General features: G+C 38.7%; 1 protein-coding gene across 4 annotated transcripts in view; it reads left to right on the top strand.

The window, feature by feature from the left end:
- The window catches only part of LOC138102685 (ras GTPase-activating protein 1-like), a 150,716-nt gene that overhangs the window by 67,239 nt on the left and 60,733 nt on the right, over nt 1–22,744 (top strand). For all 4 annotated transcript variants that reach the window (XR_011147476.1, XM_069000401.1, XM_069000403.1 and 1 more), the window contains exons 10-19: nt 1,090–1,210; nt 2,157–2,313; nt 4,595–4,682; nt 6,815–6,892; nt 9,377–9,534; nt 9,819–9,895; nt 15,243–15,415; nt 15,568–15,727; nt 15,903–16,045; nt 16,783–16,898. Coding sequence is in view for 3 of the 4 variants with exons in the window: in XM_069000401.1 (XP_068856502.1) it covers nt 1,090–1,210; nt 2,157–2,313; nt 4,595–4,682; nt 6,815–6,892; nt 9,377–9,534; nt 9,819–9,895; nt 15,243–15,415; nt 15,568–15,727; nt 15,903–16,045; nt 16,783–16,898 (1,271 nt within the window). In the remaining variant the exon portion in view is untranslated. The remainder of the gene's footprint in view (nt 1–1,089; nt 1,211–2,156; nt 2,314–4,594; nt 4,683–6,814; nt 6,893–9,376; nt 9,535–9,818; nt 9,896–15,242; nt 15,416–15,567; nt 15,728–15,902; nt 16,046–16,782; nt 16,899–22,744) is intronic.

Below are 22,744 nucleotides of genomic sequence, written 5' to 3'. Positions count from 1 at the left end.
AAAAAAAAGATATTGGTAGTGTAATTACCACATACTGTCATGCTCTGTTTTTGAAGAAAAAAAAATCAAAAGTCTTGCATGCTGTTTGCTTCAATCTAATAGACTTCCTGTTTTTAATTTTGAAATTTACTTTAAAACATTTTTCACTAGATGTGTTGTTTTGTATGTTATTTCTTTCATAGATATGTTATGGAGATCATATGGAGTTAGTAAAAACTTGGATATTGCTTCTATTGTCAGCCCTGTAATTCCTATTACTGAAATGTTTTTCATCTTGCCTTTGTCATGTTCAAAACCATGATTCTTATAGAATAGAGGAGAGAAAAGTAAAGTATTTAGTATGGAGCTAGTGCATATCACTTCATCTTGATACTGTTCTCACTGCTTGATAGTCTCACTTTTCATGTTTTCTTATGGCTAAAGAACTTTTGCTGATCAGCTGACTTGGTAAGGTCAAACTTGGCTTGGCTTTTGGCCATTCTAGCTGGGTAACTACATTTCCAGATCTTTGTTTTATATGTGAATTTATCCTTTTTTGATGTCCTGTTTCTACTTTTTCCTATTGCTTTTTGTTACAATGATAGTCATTTAGGATATGAGTGCTAATAAGATTAGTGAGGAACTGTGCATTAGCTGTGTGTTAATAATTCAGTTTTTATTGTGATCTATAACATTCTTGTTGATTCAGAGTTAATCCTTAATTACTCAGTCCCAAAATCTGTGGTAGAAGACAGTTAGAAGCTAAATAACCTTTAAAGATTTGTGTAAATTTTGCATAAATCGCTGAAAGATGCTGCTTTCTATTTAGTATTAAACAAATAAATAGATGTTACTTTTTGAAAGTTGGTCTGTATTTAAACCTTGTTTTTCTTCTCATATTACAATTGTGGCCTAATCATTCCACAAGAAATAGTTATATTATATTTCTGCCAAAGGTATTGTATTAAATTATATTGATTTGTTAAGATACATGAGAGAATAAAGAATTGGTAGCATTCAATAAAAGTTCGATTGCAGCTGGATAGTATGCAATTGTTTCACAGTGATCTCTGAGCTTAAAAAAATGTTGATTTCTTCCTTGTTTACCAGCATCAAGAACAAGTGTTTAATGATACAGTGGATGGAAAAGAAATCTACAATACAATTCGTCGCAAAACAAAGGATGCTTTTTATAAAAATATTGTCAAAAAAGGATATCTTCTGAAAAAAAGTGAGTTCTGTTTAATTTTTAAAATGTATTTTTTTTCTAAAAAATGCAGATATGTATGCATATTTTGTGTAGTAGTGGTACTAGTGGAGGCAAAATTGAAGTGAGCAAAAGGTTGTTTACGAAGGGCTGTGGTGGCTCTATAATGATCAAGATGAAAATTAAGGCTGAATGTTTTTCCAAAATGTACTGTGGTTTATGCATGAATTAGCTGCAGAACCTTATCAGTTTTATTCAGTGGACATTAAACAATGAGTGATTTATTTTTGTTTTAGTCAGTGCCTAAATCCACATTTTACTGGTACATCTAATTTGTCTTCCAACAAATCTCGACATATAAATCTCCAGGTATTAACATTTTTTTTATTAATGCCTTTTTTTTTTTTTTCTGAAATGTGAAACTGGTCAATTTTTTTATATATGTGTGTTTGGGGTACAGTTCTGATCCAGATTTGCATATACTGTATTCCCATTTGTGTTTTTTAGTAATTTTGATTTAAGATATTGTGATGCAATTTGTTATGCTGATCAGTTGGTAAGAGTTTAGGAATCATTTTCTCATGTAAAGAGAACTCTGTTTCTTACTTAAAATAGCCATAATAAATTAGATTGCTTACAGCATCATACATTATTTGCAAACTGTATAGATGTAGTCTTCTCACTGATATGAACGGAGCTCACACTCACTGGTTTAATCCTGTTGAGATTAATGAAAATGTGTAGTGAACCATCTAAAATTGTACTTTAATCTGTGAAGAGGGTCTAGTTTTAGCTACATGCTGAAAAAATTGAGTATGTATACTGATATTATTGCTTAAACATAATTCACTGTACGTTGTTCTTCTGTTTGCATTTTGACAAAAACCTTACTTTTCTCTTTTATCTTCATTTACAAAATTTACATTTTCTTTAAAACAATATTGTAATTTCTTACTTGCTTTCCTTACAGGCAAAGGAAAGAGATGGAAAAACTTGTACTTTATATTGGAGGGAAATGATGCCCACCTTATTTATTTTGAAAGTGAAAAACGAGCCACAAAACCTAAAGGATTAATAGACCTTAGTGTGTGCTCGGTCTATGGAGTACACGACAGTTTATTTGGCAGGTAGGGCACTGGCTTTTAATTCTTGTACATGCAGCAGGACAGTAAACTACTAGTTTGAGGCATATACAAGATACAAACAATTTGTCACTAATGAGCAAGTTGGCCTGGCACAATAAACTTGGGTTTTGACACTTGACCCTTGTTACTGTCCACGTGTGGGGTTTTTTTTTGGTTGGTTGTTGTTTTGGGGGTTTTTTTTAGCTTTTGCTGATTGTGAAATGCAAGTACTGTGACTCTTGGTTCATATTGCATTTTATTCCATAATTGGTGTCGATTGCAAGTGCATATGTAGACAAATTTAACTGATTAATGGAAACTTAAGCCATGGCAACTTGATTGCTAGTAACTGTTCATAAACAGCTTCTAGTAAGAAATTTTAGAATTTAAGATTTTCTCATGTAATAGGATGTGATAATGATTCGGCCTTTTGTACTGTCATTTTTCAATATTGTGTATGAATTGTTCTACATGTATTAAAAAGATTGTGAAGCAACTGTATTGAGTTTTAATCCTATTGAACCAAGAATTGATAAGATCAAGAATTTTGTCAGTTCCAAAAGATCTACATTCTTTTGTTGATAGGTATTAGAAAGCTAAATTAGGTAGATAATGTGTCAGTGCTTTTCTATTTAGGAATCAATAAGAATCAGATTAGACCAACCAACGTTAGAGGAACAAGTTAGTTCATATAAGCAAATATTTTAAAAATTATTTTTGCAAGAGAGCATTTTCACAGTTTCATTTACTGTACTAAATATGTCAACTGCGAGTGATTTGATTATTGGCAAAGACATTGAGAATCAAAACACTTCCTGATATCACTGGTAACTAAGATAAAAGAGATCACACTTTTTTTCATTGTTAATTACAAAAAAATATGCAGTCCTGTCCGATATAGAAGAAAAAGATGCATTTACTCCTGCAAATGTTGTTATTTTTTCATAACAGATAGAAAAACACATTAAACAGCAGCTCTGGTTATTTCATGCATCTTAATATTTATTAAGAGTATTTAATCAACTTTAAGTCTTTTCACATAGATAATGTGAAGATGTTTAAAATTAGTTGCATTTCTTAAGCTGCAAAGGTCTGGTGTTCTTGCAGCATCTGATTTTTATACATTTCTTAATCATTTTGAAAAATCTGCACAACTATTGCAATGAGGAGCCATAGATATGAGAGTACAATTTTAAAAAATACTGAAATATTCCTCATGAAAGTTGGCAATTATACATGAAACTTTGGTGGAGACTGTAAACAAGGAGTGTTTTGGTTTATGATGACTGTTGAGCAGCTTCTAAGAAACACTGTACTGTGGGTTAAAATATATTCGGATAATAAGTAACACTGAAAGTGTGAGTAGAAGGAGATGTATGGTTGCACCTGCTTGGGAAAGCTGTTGATGAAGAACTGTAGTTGAGACAAAATTCCTCTTATTTTTACCACCTACTTAAAATATCTTTCCCCTTTTCTCAGAAGTACAGTGAGAGCTGTAGCTTTGCATGTCTTTGACAATAATTTAAGTAGCCCCTGACCCAGCTACTTTTTGTCCCCCTCCTCAATCCTCCTGTGTGCATAGCCACAAAATGCCATGCCAGTATTTATCTAAACAATGGATGGGGGGAAGGGAATACCGAAATATCATATGCAAGTGAAGTAAGATCCTTCATGTAACTCTGTGTTTGGGAGAGCCAAATTACCTTGAAGGTAATGTGGAAGACTCAGTGCACTTGTAGTGTGCAACTTTTAATGTAACAGTACAAAATATTTTTTATATTTCTTGACAAATGAGTGTACATACATAAAATGGAGAAGATGTTATAGTCACATTTAAAGCTTTAAAGGTTTCTGACACATATTTGATCATGATCCAGTACACATTTTATTGGTTGTGAGAGCTGTGGAACACATTCAGATAAAGAATTCCTTATGTTAATATAGTTTCCTGAACTCCTAAAACAACAAATCCATAATGCATGGTTAAGTGCCTGGGATGTAATGCTGAACCTGTGCATGATTTAAAATGTTTGTGGTGAATAGTCCTCATAAAAGACTTGTTAATGCTATCAGATGCATTTTGCCTCAAGTGTAAGTCAGTGTACATGTATATTCAATACAAACGGTTCCAAGTTTCTTAAATATTCTGAAACAAACTAGTTGAACTAGAGTGCAGTTTTCTTGAAATTACATCATTTATTCCAACCAAAATGCACTTTTGAAGCATGTAGAGACTTTTCTTGTTGGGTTTTTTTCCAACATTTTTGTTTTGTTTGATTTTAAGGTCAAACTGTTTTCAGATAGTAGTTCAGCACTTCAGTGAAGAGCATTACATCTTTTACTTTGCAGGAGAAACTCAAGAGCAAGTACAGGTGAGAGCTTTTGTTGGTAAATATAATTTTAAAAGCAATTTTTTGTTTTGTAGTGTTTAATGATATCCTTCTCTAATAGAAAGCAAGTGTACAATGTATGGTGGCTATGTCTACATTAGCAAATATTACCATTCAATAATAGCAGATATGTAAGGGATATAGTTGGTGATGATAATCCAGCACCTACATTACCTATGCTTTAGGGATTCTGCTTTAGAGGAGTTCTAGTCTGGTCCCATGGACTGAACTTCCATTAGTGTCCATTAGATATTTCTGGAGAATATATTTTGGAGTTGTTCAGTGCAAAAAAAAAAGTTTGCTTTCCAACACTCTTCCAACTAATGAACCAGAGCATGGTAAGTGGGAGTTTTGTTTCAAGAGCACATTCCTGATAAGAACTAAAATGCTAATGCAGGTATGCCCACCAATCAAAATCTGTCAAGCCATTTGCAGTTATTTGTCCTGTCTTAGGCCCTGATCTTGCATAAAATAAAGGGGTTTTTGTGTTTTACATTGGTATCATTTAGTTATTAGCTCTCTAACAGTTAATGTTTGCTGATTAAGAAATGTAGGAATGGAATTTAATTCTCTAAAAGTCACTCACTAATAGGAGAGCATATGGAGGATGTGACAATGTTCTTATCAAGTTGTTTTGGTATTCCAGAGCTCAAAAATAGACATTTTGTCTCAGAAGTTAAGCTATGCATTTGATTTTATTTAAGAATGTGTAGTAGGCAGAATATCCTGTCAGGACATGCAGAATATCCTGTCCTATTTTCTGAACATTTGGTATAATCTGCTTTTGGTTTAGATTTGCTTAACACTTAAGATGTTCACTGCATTTATACAGAATACTGGGATTTCTTTTATAAAATGATTCTGGTTCAGGTAAGTCAGATGTTTTACTGATGCTTGTGTTCTCAGAAGTTACAGCTGTCTGTACTTTGTAACATTTCACAGAAGAATAGTTTTATTGGCATACTAAGGAAAATTTGATGGTTTTTATATAATGTGGTAAATATCAAAGCAGCTGTCCAATGGATTGCATGTTGTCTGAGGTTTGTACAAATCATTAAGTGAATGTAATGGAGTGTTAGCCTCATATACATTACATATGCTAGCCTCATGACATAGCTAGTGTCATTGTGCGTACTATAGTGCATTGTTCCTACCTGCTGTTGTAAATTGTGATGTTTAAGGGGATAGATTTTCCCATTAGAAGGGAGAATAAAGATGACTGTATCTAGGAAATATTTAGATTATTTTAGAGTGTTTAGTAAGTTCTCTGGTTCTTTATTTGCTTTTTCTTATTTGAATAAGAAAGCAAGCCCAAGACACAAGCTAATAAAAATTTGATGCATAGTTGACAGTTCCTTGTTTTGTGGAAGGTTTTGAAAGCTTAAACTTCACTCCCAAAGTGGTTTACTTGAGAATAGCTGCAATATTGAATGGACCTGTATTTTAAAAATTATTAAATTGCACTTTGAGAGTAGCTAGCAGATCTTTGACCTACACCTTTATGAATGTTAGTCAAAGCCTAAATTTTGTGCTTCACGAGAACTTACAAAATTTGAGGGCGTGGGATGTGAAAACATGAGAAATGAGGCTATAGCATATCTTCCACCTTCCCAAGTATCTACTCTGCTTTATGTATTTGTGAGCAGAGAGAATGGGGGTGAAGGTTATACTTTTCAGTGTTTTTCTGTTAATGCTGCTTTTTGTTTGAAGCGCATAAATACAACTGCATATAAAAATAGAGGAGAGAATGATCAGAACAGTTTGACTTATCTGTTATTTTCTCAGAAGCAATCAAGTCTTGCCTCAATTTATATACCATTTTTTATTTAATTAAGTATGACTAATCTGGAAAATTGATAAAGGTCACACTGTATATCCATTAGTAATGCTTGATATTTCTAAAAGAGAAACTCAAATTTGCAAATGTCTTTTTAGATTTACTGAGAAATATATGGATTTTGCTTTACTATTCAAATTTTCATACTCTGAGTTGTATACAAGTTGGCTCTTTTTAAGATAAAGAAACAACTTCAGATACTTTTTGATATGTCAGTTCTATTGCAAGAAGCTGTATCTGACTTTTTGTTACACTGTTTTGTGCCTTTATCTTTTAGGACTGGATGAAGGCTCTGCAGATGTTTTGCAGTTTAAGGAAAAACAGTCCAGGGACATCAAATAAACGTCTACGTCAGGTAAAGCTATATAGATGGGGGGGGGGGGGGAGGGGGGGAGAGGTTGCCTCCTTGTTGCAAAATGATGATATATGTCAGAACTTTCCTTTCAACAATAGTAAATCCTGCATGTACTTTCTTTTTCTTTGAGTTATACAGTACCTTTGTTAAGCCAAGGGGAATCACTTCCACTCTATTATAATATCTATATACACAAAGATCTAAATGGTGTTTAGGCAATTGGCAGATACTTTGGTAGGTATTAATTTCTGATCACATTCAAGTAAAAGTGTCAACAATTCAGCGTTTGTATTGTCTTTACTCTTACAGTTCACCAGATTTGACAGACTTATGTCACATGTAACCAAAAGAATAGTATAATTAATATTATTCATTTTTCAGTGACAAATACATGCTTAACTGTGATTATGGTGTATATTCTTTTGGTTTCTTGAGAGTACTGTTGTGGCCAGAATTTCTTTCAGAGATAGAGGACAGATAATCATAAATGACTACATAAGTGATTGAAGAATAATGGGAATCAAGAATCCCTGGTATCTTTGAATGCTATGAATATTGGAAGTAGCTGTTTTACCAGTCTATAGGAAAAGGAATACATTTTATGGGTGGGTTTTTTTTAGGAAATGCAGAATTATTCTCTGGTCAACATTAAAGATGATTGAATACTTATGAAGAAGTAAACTAAATTAGGTCAATTAATATATGAAGTGGCAGAAGAAATTTGGAGCCAAAAAAGCAAAGCACCTACAGTGTGATCATCTGAAATAATTCTGTACTTGCAAACACAAAGCAAATGTTAGGCTGCATGAAGGAATAATATGGAAGATAGATACCATTTAATATTTATGGTATTCTCATTTAGGATACAGTTAGTTTTGATCATCTTATATCAAATGTATAAAGAAAATGAGAAAACTATAGGCTGGAATGAATAAAAGAATTTCCACGTAAATAAGTGTGGGAAGTATCGGACTATTTAGAGAGCTGAAAAGTATAAAAAGCATGAATGATCAAGGTAGATGAACTGTATAAAGATCAAAAATCATACTTCCATGACTGCCTTACAGAAGTTATATCAGTTTCAGGGTTTCTCGAACTGTCCTTTGAAATTTCTGGTACTGAATATTTGCATTTAAATGAAATTTTGACCTGATCAAGTATGATATTTCCTCTATTTGACTAAATTGACTTCAGTTGATATCAGTAGATATTTGATTAAGCTATGAATTGCATGCAATTCAGAAGTTTGTAAAATAGTAGAGTGTTTAAAATGTATTTAATGTAAATTAGTTCAGTGTTCACTTCTCCTTTCTTGGAAATTGAGTTTCCGAGTGCTCTTATTTTGAGAATCTATGGTACAGACTAATATCTTCCTTATAACAGGGAGAAAAGAGTGTAGTGTGTTAAGGGAATTTTATATAATCTACTGGTTTTTAGAATAGAATAGAATATTTCAGTTGAAAGGAACCTACAGCAATCACCTAGTCCAACACCATGATCAATTCAGGGCTGACCAAAAGTTAAATCAAAGTTAAATCATAGTATTAAGTAAGGGCATCATCCAAGTACCTCTTAAACACTGATGGGTTTGGGACATCAACCACCTCTCTGGGAAAAGCCTGTTCCACTGTTTGACCACACTCTGGGTAAAGAAATGCTTCCTAATGTCAAGTCTAAACCTCCCCTGGTGCAGCTTTGAACCATTCCCACACATCCTGTCAGTGGATACCAGGGAGAAGAGATCAGCACCTCCCCCTCCACTTCCCCTCCTCAGGAAGCTGTATGTAGAGAACAATGAGGTCACCCCTCAGCCTCCTTCCCTCCAAACTAGACAAACCCAGAGTCCTCAACTGTTCCTCATAGGACATTCATTCCAACTCCTTCACCAGCTTGGTTGCCCTTCTCTAGATGCATTCAAGGACCTTCACATCCTTTTTAAATGGTGGGGCCCAGAATTGCACACAGTACTTAAGGTGAGGCTGCTCCAATGCTAAATACAGCAGGATCATCATCCGTTTTGACTGGCTGGTTATGCTGTACTTGATGCACCCCAGGATGTGGTTTGCCCTCTTGGCTGCCAGGGTTCGCTGCTGACTCCAATTGAGCCTAATCTGTTAGGAAAGCACAAAATGCAGCATTGTGTTTGGATTTGTCCATGGTTCTTACTGAAGATACAAGTCTTTAGCTTCAGCAGAATTTTCTATGCATAGAAAAGTTAGTAATTGTAAATCTTATAGTGATGGTTTTAAAAGTAAAAAATGAGTTAAAGCTATGGTGTTGGAGGTTTATTTTCAAGTTGTTGCTCTTACTTTGTCCCTGGTGCCTCTTAAAATCTTCTTTCATTATTCCTCTTCCCTGCTTTTTCTATTAGGAAATTATATTTTGTATTTAATATTTATTCCTTAACATTAAGCCTCCACATGGGGGAGGGAGGAGAGAATTCCATTCTTTCTTAAATAAATAAACTTTGTGTATTTTCTTTAGGTCAGCAGTCTTATCTTGCATGTAGAAGAAGCTCATACGCTCCCAGTAAAACATTTTACTAATCCATATTGTAACATCTACCTGAACAGTGTCCAGGTAGCAAAAACACATATCAGGGAAGGGCAGAACCCTGTCTGGTCAGAAGAATTTGTCTTTGAGTAAGTCTTAATCTTATTGAATTACTGAATTTCACTTGAAAGTTGCATTGCATTTAAGATTCTTTGCACTGTACTGTTTTGTATCTGCTTTTTAAAAATACTGTATGCATGGTTATACAGGATCCACAAATGGATGGATAGAATTTTATGTATGAATCTAAGTATCTTTGTTAATATGATTGTCTTTGGCTGGTCATGAGAACTCAGGATTGAAATAACTTTAGAATAAATTTAAATGTTGGCCAAGTATAGTATTAATTGAGGCTTTTTGTCTTTTCCCCTAGCGATCTTTCATCTGATATTAATAGATTTGAGATAAGTCTTAGTAACAAAACAAAGAAAAGTAAAGATCCAGATATATGTAAGTATTTTTATGTAAAGGATGCATATATATTGAAACAATGGATAGAGTTTGCATTGCTCTTGTCAAACATTGTCACAAGAGAATGAAGTATATTCTGTGACTATCATATAGCTGTATTGGTATGTTTTAGATGTCTGTTACTGATTTTACATTAATGATTTTACAATAAGAACCTGCATGTTTTTTAGTAGTAAAATGCACAGTAATCCAATACTATATATCTGATGGCTTTTCTAGCTCTATTCCAGTATACCTATTGTGTTATACTGTGACCATGTTTACAAAAAAAAAAGAAAAGCATTCAGAATTAATCTCCTTTCATAAAATGTTAAGTTTCATTAAGTTAATTTCTTTAATTTTTTTAAGATCAACTGTGTGGAATTATTTGTCCTTCTCTGGCTTTTTTGTTGCTCCCAGTGAGAAAGAGGGAGAAACAGTAGTACTTTCCTCACTTGAAAATAAATAAAAAAACCCTCCAACTTGACAGTCTGTAGAAAAAAATTTGCCTCAGTCCTTGTAGCATCTTGTTCTTCCCCCATTCTATCTCATCTATGTTCCCAAGAATGTACTTTCCTCCTGTTATTTACACAGCTTCTTCAGATGTTTTGTTTCTATTTTTTCTATTCCAGAAAACTACTAACAAGATGGTAAGATTTATCAGCTTTCAAAAAACAAAACAAAACAAAAAACCCCAAACCCAACCCACCAAAATGAACCCTCCCCAAAAAATCCACACTTGAATTCTGAGCCATAAAATGTGATTTTTTGGCTTTCAAGGTATTTTGTTTCCCACCATAATTCTTGTAACTTCATCCCTTTGCCTCCTCTCTGTTGCCTGCAGAGCAGACACCCTCTCACCCAACAGTTGTTCCAAGTATTTTTCTGTTGTGTTCAGACCTGTCCCAAAGCCTAGCACAGTCCTGATAATCTTTGCTGTTGGTTTTGATTTGCATGGTATTGTGTTACTGGCCTGTTATGTTTGCCTCTGTGTCAATTTATTTCTCTTTTTTTCCTCTCAAAGAAGAGATTTGTAGGGAAACTTTGACCAAAGTAGAAGAATTACTTTGAAGACTGAATGCTCTTGCCAAACCTAATTAAATTTCAAAACTGTTGCCTTTTCCTTTAACTACAAAATTTTCTGCATAGCAGAAGGAGAAAAAAAGATGTATTTCATTTGATGGACAAAAGGACTTTCTGATTGTAGTTGTGACCTTGTTATTGCATGGTTCTATGCATTTGAGCTTTATCTTGGCCAAAGCTTTGGTTAGTAAAAGACCCTTTCAAAGGATAATTCATGAATGGGAGACTTCTGTAACTTTTAGTGTTTTTGTAGTTTCCTTCTCTCTGTCCAGATTAAGGAGATTGTGCTGCTTTTAGATGTATCCAACTGGTGGAAGGTTTTAGATCCTTTTGTTACCTAGGTCAAGAGGATTTGCAATGTGTTTTGATCATGGTTAGGTAGACTCTTAGAGCATAACCTAACAGTCCTTTCATTTTGGGATAAGAATTAGACCATATCAACTTGAATTAACAAGCATCTCTGCTTACATCCCCATCCCTATTAAATATTTGAAGTATATGGGGAGAAAAACTGAGCTAAAAGAGACCATATCAAACTTGCCTGTGTGCAATGTTGCCTAAGCCTCCAAAAGCAAGAAAATGGGTTGATTACCTTTCTGAACATTTCTCCTTTGTAGCCACAGTTTTTAAAAGTGGATTACTCTGAATTAGGAGTAATGTGAGGGCTATATTTTTTCAATATTTGTGGTGAGTTGACCTTGTCTGGCTACCAGGTACCCACCAAGCAGCTCTCTCACTCCCCCTCTGTTACAGCAGGGATACTGTAACACTGTGCACCAAACCAGGAGGCAGTGGAAAAGAAATATATATATATAGACAGATTCTTGGTTGATGTTTCAGAGATGTTTATTTCTCCAGCCGCATGGCCAGACCTCTGCCGAGGAACTCTCACAATCCGGACCCGAGGGTCCTTGCCTGCGCAGGGAAACACAGCAAAGAAAAAGATTTATTCTCTACTTCCCATCAGTAAGTGATGTCCAGCCACTTGCTGAGAAGTAGGGCCTCAGTATGCACAGTGGTTGCTTTGGAAGACAAATGCCTTAATAATGAATGCCCCCCTCCTTTTTCTTAGCTTAGTATTCTTCTTAGTATTGCTGAGCACAACACCATGTGTTATGGGATATCCCTTTGGTCAGGTTGGGTCAGCTGTCCTGGCTATGTCATAGAATCATAAAATGGCTTGGCTTGGGACTTTAAAGATCATCTAGTTCCAACCTGCTGCCATGGGCAGGGGCACCTTCTGCTAGACCAGGTTGCTCCAAGCCCCATCCAACCTGGCCTTGAACACTTGCAGGGATGGAGCAGCCATAGCTTCTCTGGGTAACCTGTTCCAGTGCCTCACCACCCTCACAGTAAAGAATTTTTTCCCCAATATCTAATCCAAACCCACTCTCTTTCAGTTTAAAGCTATTACCCCTTGTCCTATCACTACACTTCCTGATAAAGTCCCTCCTCATTATTCCTGTAGGCTCCTTTTAGGTACTGGAAGGCTGCTATAAGGTCTTTACAGAGCCTTCTCTAGGTTAAACAACCCCAACTCTCTCAGCCTTTCCTCATAGAGGAGCTGCTCCAGCCCCCTGATCATCTTGGTGGCCCTCCTCTGGACCTGCTCAAGCAGGTCCACTTCCTTCTTATGCTTGGGGCCCCAGAGCTGAACACAGTACTTAGTGTGGAGTCTCATGAGAGCAGAGTGGGAGAATCACCTCCCTCACCTGCTGCCCACGGTGCTTTTGGTGCAGCCCAGGATACAGTTGGCTTTCTGGGCTGCAAGCACACATTGCCTGTCTCTCCTTTCAGCCAGTTTGTATTTGCAGTAGTGCCATAGCTTGGTTTTGAAGTTGAGAATATGCAGCTGGAGGACAAAACATGTCACTGTGATACACATGTATCACTTCTGTGGCACTGGGAAATAAGCCTACTATGGCAGGCTATATACTTGGCTGCTTCCCTCCCATATTCTTCACTAAATATGTGCTAAACGTTTTAAGTAGTGTATGTAAGCACTCTTGCATTGACATGGGTGGACTTAGAACAAGGGGGAGAAACTATGGAGCCTATCAGGTACTTGTTAAAGGTAGTAACAACATATTGTCTACCAACACTACATACCAAAAATAAGACGTTTGCAGCCCCTTCTTTGAAGAACATAGTGTAAGAGGTTCAAGTCCTTAACAGCTCCTCACTGCCTTGTAAATGGATTGTGCTAACATATGAATGAGCTGTGGGTGGGAAAGCCAGCATTTAATATGTCCATTATTGAGCAATTTATTCTTTGTCAAGATTTAGATACGCTTTTATTCTGATTCAGTAACTGTAAATGGTTTTAGGGGGTTTGGTTGGCTCTGGTTGGGTTCAACAAAGGCTTCACAAAGGCTTCACTGTAAACTTAAGTTCATTTCCATTCTGAAAAAAACCATAAGTTTAAACCACATTGTTTGATTTCCAGATTATAATTATTAATCATCAAAATATAAACTTGTTACTAAATATTAATCCCTAAGCTTTATTTGCAAATAAACCATTAAGAAACCTCAGTTTTACCTTTTATTTTTGCTAATGTTCATCACGTAAAACATTCTTGGTTCAAGGTTGTTGTATATAGTTTTTGACTGTGCTTGCAAAGAATGGATCAACTTGTGGGTTTTTTTCTGTATATTTGTTATTCTATCATAATGTGCTAGACTGCAAAGTTTAAACATCCTATTCTTAACTAATGGCAGTCTCTTATTGAACATAGCCTAATAGTTCAATATACTTTTCAAAGTAGCAGAAAGTGTTCCTTTAAAGTTTTTGAATATAAATTATAACAAGTATTCTGCAGTCCATATGTTGCTATTTCTGTTTCAATCTTTTAAGATCAAAATAAGATTATAATATTTATATTATCACTAGGAAGTGCTACTGTATAGCCATGGGAAAAATTAAATCATCAGGTTATTCTGAATCCTGTATCTCACTGTTCCTGTCAATGAGATACATGCCTTATATGCACAAGCAAAACAAGAAGAAAGCATGTTGCTCAGTTGAGGACATGAGAGCTTTGCTCAGAAGAAATATTTTGGGAAATTCAATTGTCTATCTGATGTAAAGACAGTCCAGTCCCCACTTGTGATAAATAGCAGATGATGGTGAATTGGTTTATCCATTACCTGACTGACTTAAATGTGTTATCAATTCATCAACTCCAAAGAATATGAGATATTAAATCTATATTAGAAATATGATGTCATTCTGGTCCATTATCTGATTATGCAAATGATGTCCCAACATACTGCTGAATTGGGACAGTGGAAAGTCTGCTAGAACTGTTCATAGGCTTTGTAGAAAAGTGAAAAAGAAGTGTGTGGTAGTGTTTTTGATTGTTTTGATTTTGGGGGGGATGGTTGGTTTTTTTTTTGTTTGGAGAGTTGTTTTGTTTAAATGTGAAGAACTTAATTAAAAGTAGATTTTATCAAGAGATGCAGAAAAAGAGTGTTTGCTTGGAAGTTCCAGACAGTCTGTTCAGGAGTGCACGTGCTTAATTTGGAATGGTCAGTGGTCTGACTGCTGCAGCTTACTAGTCAGCTGTCAGACCAGACTTTCAATTATGGTTGAATAGGCTGGTGCAGGTCATTACTTAGCAATTTTAAAGTACCAACACCACCAAAAAAAGTGAATTAATGTTTTTGTCATATGTGGTTGACTTGTCATTATTTGGGCAGTAACCTGTCTGGGAAGGACTTTTTTATATGTTTTGCATAAAATGTTACAGCCTTAAACTTGGGAGTTTCAAAGTATTAAAGAAATACATCTGACAACAATTGGGAAAGATGTAGTAAAGCTAAAAATAAATACTAAAAATGGTAACAAAGACATTCAAGAGCAGACCTGATAAAAGTATGAGCCCAGGGCTTCAAAAGAGCACAGTGAATTCTAATCATTTTACCTGTTTTAATTTTCTGATTGCTGCCTAGGTTTGATAGGTAGCTGAGGGAACAGAGGGGCTTTTTCCCCTATTTGGGCATTAAAAAGAAAACTTTTTTAATATCTCTGGGTATACATTATTTACAGCATGCTTTATATTTCAACTTCAGTTTTCAGGAGTCTGTTAAACCATCTAAGAGATAATCTGTCCATATATTTGATGACACAAATTTTGATCATTTTCATTAATACTCTTTTGCTGAAGCAAGGTGACGTGCTGAAAAAAAAATCTTTTTTTTTTATTCAATGCTAGAACTGTTTTGCTGGAGATAACCTATTTAACAATGCTTTTTTCTTAAAGTGTTTATGCGTTGCCAATTAAGCCGATTACAGAAAGGACATGCAACAGATGAGTGGTTTCAACTCAGTTCCCATATACCACTGAAAGGTATTGAGCCAGGATCTTTGCGTGTTCGAGCACGATATTCTATGGAGAAGATCATGCCAGAAGAGGAGTACAGTGAATTTAAAGAGGTATTAAGTTTGTTTCCTCATTTTTTCTGTCAAAATTCACTTTCTCTGTTGTTTGAGAGAAATTTCAATAACACTTACAGACGTTCCCAAGTTGTATTTGTGGCGACTTATTTTAGCACAAATTTCTGAACATTGTTTTGGTTTTCTTTCAGCTCATACTCCAGAAAGAGATGCATGTAGTCTATGCCTTATCACATGTTTGTGGCCAGGATAGAACACTGTTGGCTGGCATTTTATTGAAGATTTTTCTTCATGAAAAGCTTGAGTCACTATTGTTACGAACACTAAATGACAGGGAAATAAGCATGGAAGGTACTGTACTAATTACACTAACATTAGCTGAAACTCTGGGGAGGGAATGACTCCCATGTCTTCATTTCTGTCTCCTCCCTTAATTGCATCATATATCAAATGGAGAACACAGCTTATTTTTCCCCTCTGCTTTTTGTTGTCTCATTTTCCCAACTTTGCACTTTATTTTTTTCAGATGAAGCTACTACTTTGTTTCGTGCCACCACTTTAGCAAGTACACTTATGGAGCAATATATGAAAGCCACAGCAACACGTTTTGTTCACCATGCACTAAAAGACAGTATATTAAAGATAATGGAGAGCAAGCAGTCCTGTGAGGTGATAACTTGAACTATGGGTTTTTAAAATTTTGATTTGTTGAAATGATGATCTGCTGGTTATTTGCTTTAGAAGCATTTATTAATCCTTCAGAAATAATTTCAGTACTGGAACTGAACTGATTATGAGGTCTTTTTCTAAATGTTAGCTTGAACAATGTTCATAGCATCACTTTTAAATAAGCTTTTAAACTCAAATTTCTTTAAATTATGTATTTATTCTTTAGCAGTTGTATGTTCTGTTGTAGTAGTTACTGAATGGCCTACCCTAAATAACTTTTTTTAAGCTCCAGATATACTAGAAGTCAATGTCTGAACTTAGTTTCATTTTTAAACTCCCTTACATTAACTGCTTGTGTTAGATCCTATCTTTATTTCTAAAACAACCCTCCTAACTTCTGTTTCACTTGAACTTAATTATGGAAAGGGGAGGGCTGTGTCCTCAGAATACTGGATTAAAAGATGAAAATGTACAGAGTTAGAAAAAGGTGGGTACTTATGGATAGTGTTAAATGTCTGTGCTATTAAAAGCATAGTGCACTAGAACTTTAAAAATTTGCTTTTTCACATTAGTTTTCTGGCTAGCTCCTGAAACAGATTTGTAAGTTCTGTACAAGTATGAGATTTGTACAGCAGTAGAATATTTATTTTGAAATAGTATTCAATGTGTAATATCAAATTATATATGTAGCTCTATTCAAGAGACAAAACTTATGTCTTTTTCCTTGTTGGTTTTAGTTAAATCCTTCGAAGTTAGAAAAAAATGAAGATGTAAGCACTAATTTGGCACATCTACTCAGTATACTTTCAGAATTGGTGGAGAAAATATTCATGGCTGCAGAGATACTGCCTCCGTAAGTTTTCACTCTTCTGTTTGAACTTGTAGTTGGAAATTCCTGTTTGTGGTTTACATTGCACCATAAAATGATGTTTCATTGGTTTATCTTATACTAATCAGTACTAAGACTAAATTCTTTAGGGCTGTGTTGTGGGTTAGGTTTCTCAAGGAATTTCCTCCCATCTGTCATCTGTAAAAAACCCTGGGAGAAGAAGGGAGCGGCACCTGGGGGAATGAATAGAACGGGATTGAGTTAACAAAAGAGTGGCTGATGACCCTGGCATTCCAGTGAAGTCTTTAGGAAGTTTTGGCTGGGGGATTTTATTTAGGAATTGCGACATAGAATTGCTGTGAGAGGTGTTGAGGCTGGCCTGAGACTTGCTGGGGGGTGGGGGCTACCTGCCTTCCTTCCGGTGTGGGATCAGAGAGAGTGGTCGCATGCTGCGGGAGTTATGCATTTGGCTAAGGGACTTTTGCTACGCTGCGATTCGGACTACGACCGAATCGGCCTGTTTTTCCCTGCTTCTGCCAGCTGCTACTTGGCAGTGCTAAGATCGAACACTGACTGTGAGTTTGCAAAAGGAGTAATTTCCTTCCTTCCTTCCTGGCGCCAGCTGGAGGAAGCATTGCACCCTTTTTCTGCCTTGACAGAGCCTGCTAGCACCCCCTGCCGGCTGCAAGTGAATCACTGCAGCTTTTGCCTCACTGGAGCTGCCACCGCCCCCTGCTGGTTGTCGTCGTAACTACACCAAAGGGGATCCCTAGTGCTTGGTGGGTGGGAAACTTCTGTTATTGTGGTGTTGTTTGGTCTCTTCTGGTTTTTTAAATTATATATAGTCTAGTAAAGAACTGTTATTTCTTTTCCTCCTTTTTTTTTTTTTTGCCTGAAAGCCCTATAATTTTTGGAGTTATAATAAATTGGAGGGAGGGGTCTTCTTTTCCATTCTAGGAAGGTTTCCGCCTTCCTTGGCAGACATTTGTCTTTTAAACCAAGACTAATTGGCACCCAATGTGAGGTGTATAAGAGGAAAGGGTGAAAAGAGAATAACAGTTCTTGGGTGGCACATTTGTGTATTGGATATAGAAACCTCATTAGGCATCACCATGTGGTCCAGCTTACCCCCGTTCAGGTGACAGATAATTGTGGGTACATTTTTTCCATTTGCTTATCACTAGCTAAACATGGGCTCTACAGCTAAGGTGTGCTAGTTTGAAAACAAACCAGTGGGAGGCACCAAGTCAGAATAACAATTTAATGGAAATTAAAGGAAAGGAAAAGAAAGTAAAAAGAAAACACTGACAGAATCAAGATACAACCTGAGTCCCTGTTAGGCAGAGTGGTGGTAGCAGTCCTCTGAAGTGGTGATCCTGTAGTAGAAGGGGTCTGCTCTTCCTCAGAAAGTCCAGTGGTGGCTGTGTAGCTCCTGTCCTCTGGAAATCCAGTGGAAAGAGTGTCTCTGGTGTTAAGAGTCCCAGATTATATCCACGATGGGATGCTTGGTTCCTCCCTCTGGGTGGAGCATCTCACAATAGGGTAATGAGTCATGAGGCCAAGTGCTGATTAGGCTCATTAACAGAAGATAGTCTGGAGGGAGTTATCTCTGAGTCATGCAGCAGGACAATGATGGGCCATTAACAGCAAGATAGTCTGGGGGGAGGAGGAGAGGAAACACTGGCCCACCTGATTTCCACTGCTCATGAGGACGGTAATAGAATACACTTCAACCCAGGACATTATCCACCCCTTATTCTATTATCATCTACATCATCCCAAATCAATACCTTCTTAAACTCTAAACACACATACATATATATATATATACATATACATACATAAATACATCCATATATATATATACACACATATACAATGAAACCCTACACACCGTTCTCACCTAAGATTAGGTCTCCTTGTGGTACACAACGGGTTTCCCCAACTTTCTGCTTTACCCACCAAGTGCAACCAGGTCCTTGAGCAAAGACAATCCCACGGATGGGTTGGCCTTTGCCTGAGGTGGGATTAATCCAAACAGTCTTTCCTAAAATACCTCTCAGGTGTACCACAGGGACTCTATCTCCATCCACTGTGTGCAAGGGTTCAGACTCGGCAGGACCAGCTCGATTGATGGACCCTCGGGTATTGACCATCCAGGTGGCCTTTGCTAAGTTCACTTCCCAATTTTTGAAGGTCCCCCCACCAAGTGCCTTTAGGGTGGTTTTAAGTAGTCCATTGCAGCGTTCAACTTTTCCGGCAGCTGGTGCATGATAAGGAATATGATATATCCATTCGATACCGTGTTCTCTGGCCCAGGTGTTGATGAGGCTGTTCTTAAAATGAGTCCCGTTGTCTGACTCGATCCTGTCAGGGGTGCCATGTCTCCACAGGACTTGCTTTTCCAGGCCCAAGATGGTGTTCCAGGCTGTCGCATGAGGCACAGGGTAGGTCTCCAGCCATCCAGTGGTTGCTTCAACCATGGTCAACACATAGCGCTTGCCTTGGCGGGTTTGGGGAAGGGTGATGTAATCAACTTGCCAGGCTTCCCCATACCTGTACTTTGACCACCATCCGCCGTACCACAGAGGCTTCACCCGCTTGGCCTGTTTGATTACAGCACAGGTCTCACAACTATGGATGACCTGTGAAATGCTCTCCATGGTAAGGTCCACCCCTCGGTCACGGGCCCATCGGTATGTTGCATCTCTCCCCTGATGACCAGAGGCATCATGGGCCCAACGAGCTAGGAATAATTCTCCCTTGTGCTGCCAGTCCAGATCCACCTGTGATACTTTCACCTTGGCAGCTCGGTCCACCTGCTCGTTGTTGCGATGTTCTTCATTAGCCCGACTCTTGGGTACGTGCGCATCCACGTGTCGAACCTTCACGGTCAACTTCTCTACTCGGGCGGCAATGTCCTGCCAAATCTCAGCGGCCCAGATGGGTTTCACCCTGCGCTTCCAGTTGGCTTTTCTCCAGCGAACCAGCCATCCCCACAGAGCATTAGCTACCATCCACGAGTCGGTGTAGAGATAGAGCCTCGGCCACTTCTCTCGTTCAGCAATATCCAAAGCCAGCTGGAGGGCTTTAAGCTCTGCAACCTGACTCGATCCACCTTGTCCCTCGGTAGCTTGTGCAACTTGTCGTGTGGGGCTCCATACTGCAGCTTTCCACTTCCGGTTAGCGCCTACAATTCGGCAGGAACCATCAGTGAAGAGGGCATAACGTCTGTCAGTCTCCGATACCTCATTATATGGTGGGGCTTCCTCAGCACGAGTCAGTTGCTCTTCCTCTTCTTCTTCAGAAGATAATCCAAAAGTCTCACCTTCAGGCCAGTTTGTTATAATTTCAAAAATCCCAGGGCGATTCGGGTTTCCAATACGGGCACGCTGTGTGATGAGAGCAATCCATTTGCTCCATGTGGTGTCAGTGGCGTGATGCGTGGAAGGAACCTTTCCCTCGAACATCCAACCCAGCACCGGTAGTTGGGGTGCCAGGAGGAGTTGTGCCTCTGTGCCAATTACCTCTGGGGCAGCTTGGACTCCTTCATAGGCAGCCAAGATTTCCTTCTCTGTGGGAGTGTAGTTGGCTTCAGACCCTTTGTAGCTTTGGCTCCAGAATCCCAGTGGTCGGCCACGAGTCTCACCAGGCACCTTCTGCCAGAGGCTCCAGGACAGACCATTGTTCCCGGCTGCAGAGTAGAGCATGTTCTTCACCTCTGGTCCAGTCCTGACTGGGCCAAGGGCTACCGCATGAGCGATTTCCTGTTTGATCTGGGCGAAGGCTTGCTGCTGTTCAGGGCCCCAGTGGAAATCGTTCTTCGTTCCGGTAACCAGGTAGCGAGGGCTCACAATCTAGCTGCACTCAGGAATGTGCATTCTCCAAAAACCTATGGCGCCTAGGAAAGATTGTGTTTCCTTCTTACTGGTCGGTGGAGACATCGCAGTGATCTTGTTGATGACCTCGGTGAGAATCTGACGTCGTCCATCTTGCCACTTTACTCCCAGGAACTGGATCTCTTGGGCAGGTCCCTTGACTTTGCTCCTTTTGATGGCAAAGCCAGCTTCCAGGAGAATCTGGATGATTTTCTCTCCTTTCTCAAATACTTCCTTTGCTGTGTTTCCCCACACAATGATGTCATCAATGTATTGCAGATGTTCTGGAGCCTCACCCTTTTCCAGTGCAGTCTGGATCAGCCCATGACAAATGGTGGGACTGTGCTTCCACCCCTGGGGCAGTCGGTTCCAGGTGTATTGCACACCCTTCCAGGTGAAAGCAAACTGGGGCCTGCATTCTGCTGCCAAAGGAATGGAGAAGAAGGCATTGGCAATGTCAATAGTGGAATACCACTTCCCTGCTTTGGACTCCAGCTCGTATTGAAGTTCCTGCATGTCCGGCACAGCAGCGCTCAATGGTGGCGTGACCTCATTCAGGCCACGGTAGTCCACCGTCAGTCTCCATTCTCCGCTGGACTTACGCACTGGCCATATAGGGCTGTTGAAAGGTGAATGGGCCTTGCTGACCACCCCTTGGCTCTCCAATTTGCGAATCATCTCGTGAATGGGAATCACAGAGTTTCTGTCGGTGCGGTATTGCCGACGGTGCACTGTTGCTGTGGCGATTGGTACCTGTTGTTCTTCAACTCTTAGCAGTCCCACGGCAGAGGGGTCATCTGAGAGGCCAGGCAATGTACTCAGTTGTCTGATATCTTCTATCTCCACAGCAGCTGTCCCAAAAGCCCAACGATGTCCTTTTGGGTCCTTGAAATATCCATTTCTGAGATAGTATATGCCAAGAATGCACGGGGCCTCCGGGCCAGTCACGATGGGGTGTTTCTGCCACTCGTTCCCAGTTAAACTCACTTCAGCTTCCAGTACAGTCAGCTGCTGGGATCCTCCTGCCACCCCACAAATAGAAATGGGTTCTGTTCCCACATACCTTGATGGCATCAGAGTACATTGAGCACCAGTGTCAACCAAAGCCGTGTATTTTTTTGGGTCAGATGTGTCAGGCCATCGGACCCACACAGTCCAAAAGACCCGATTATCCCTTTCCTCTACCTGCCTAGAGGCAGGGCCCCTCTATTCCTGGTTCTGGTGCATGTTGCTCCCTTCCGGTGAATATGTTCCTGAGGTCCCTTCAAGAGGATCAGTCATACTATCATTCTGGTACCGTCTGGAGTTCTGTGTGCGAGAGACCGGAGCAATGTTGACTCTAGATGCGCTTCTTGTGGTAGTTGTCCCTCCTTTTAATTTGCGTACCCTGGCTGCTAAGGAGAAGGTGGGTTTTCCATGCCACTTACTCATGTCTTCTCCATGTTCCTGAAGGAAAAACCAGAGATTACCTCGTGGGGTGTATCCTCTCTCCCTGGTTGGGGGACGCCGGCTCCTAATGGCAGAGACTCTTGTTGGTTCTGGTGAGATCTGGTAAATCTCTTCCTTAAGTTCCTTTTTCAGTTTCTGATGGCCTTCTTCAATCAAGCTCCGGACTTGCTCGGCCAAAAAATTTGTTTCCACGGATGAAACATGGGTGCGAAATGGGGCTGTGACGGTGTCCTCGCAAATCCTCAGTTTGTTCACCAAAACGCCCACCCTGTTCTCGCCTTCCCTCCATTGCAGTGTTGCCAGGTAACGGGAGTATATCTCTGGTCCAAGGCATGCGAACCTCAGCCACATCTGTGACGTGCACTGGACACCATCTGGGCTCTTAGGAAATCTCTCATCATCTGAGAAAATGATCTCCAGCACAGCCAATTCCCTCAGGCACCGGATACCTTGTTCCATTGTGCTCCATTTTCCTTGGTGCACCTGGAGGTCTTCTTTACAAAGGTACCTGTCCCTTACACTTGTAAGCAGTCGCCGCCAGAG

Source organism: Aphelocoma coerulescens, assembly GCF_041296385.1.
Source record: "Aphelocoma coerulescens isolate FSJ_1873_10779 chromosome W unlocalized genomic scaffold, UR_Acoe_1.0 ChrW_unloc_scaf_1, whole genome shotgun sequence".
In the NCBI taxonomy this organism is placed as follows: Eukaryota; Metazoa; Chordata; class Aves; order Passeriformes; family Corvidae; genus Aphelocoma; species Aphelocoma coerulescens.
Note: the sequence above shows the minus strand (reverse complement) of the source record. Positions and strands in the feature narration are given on the sequence as shown.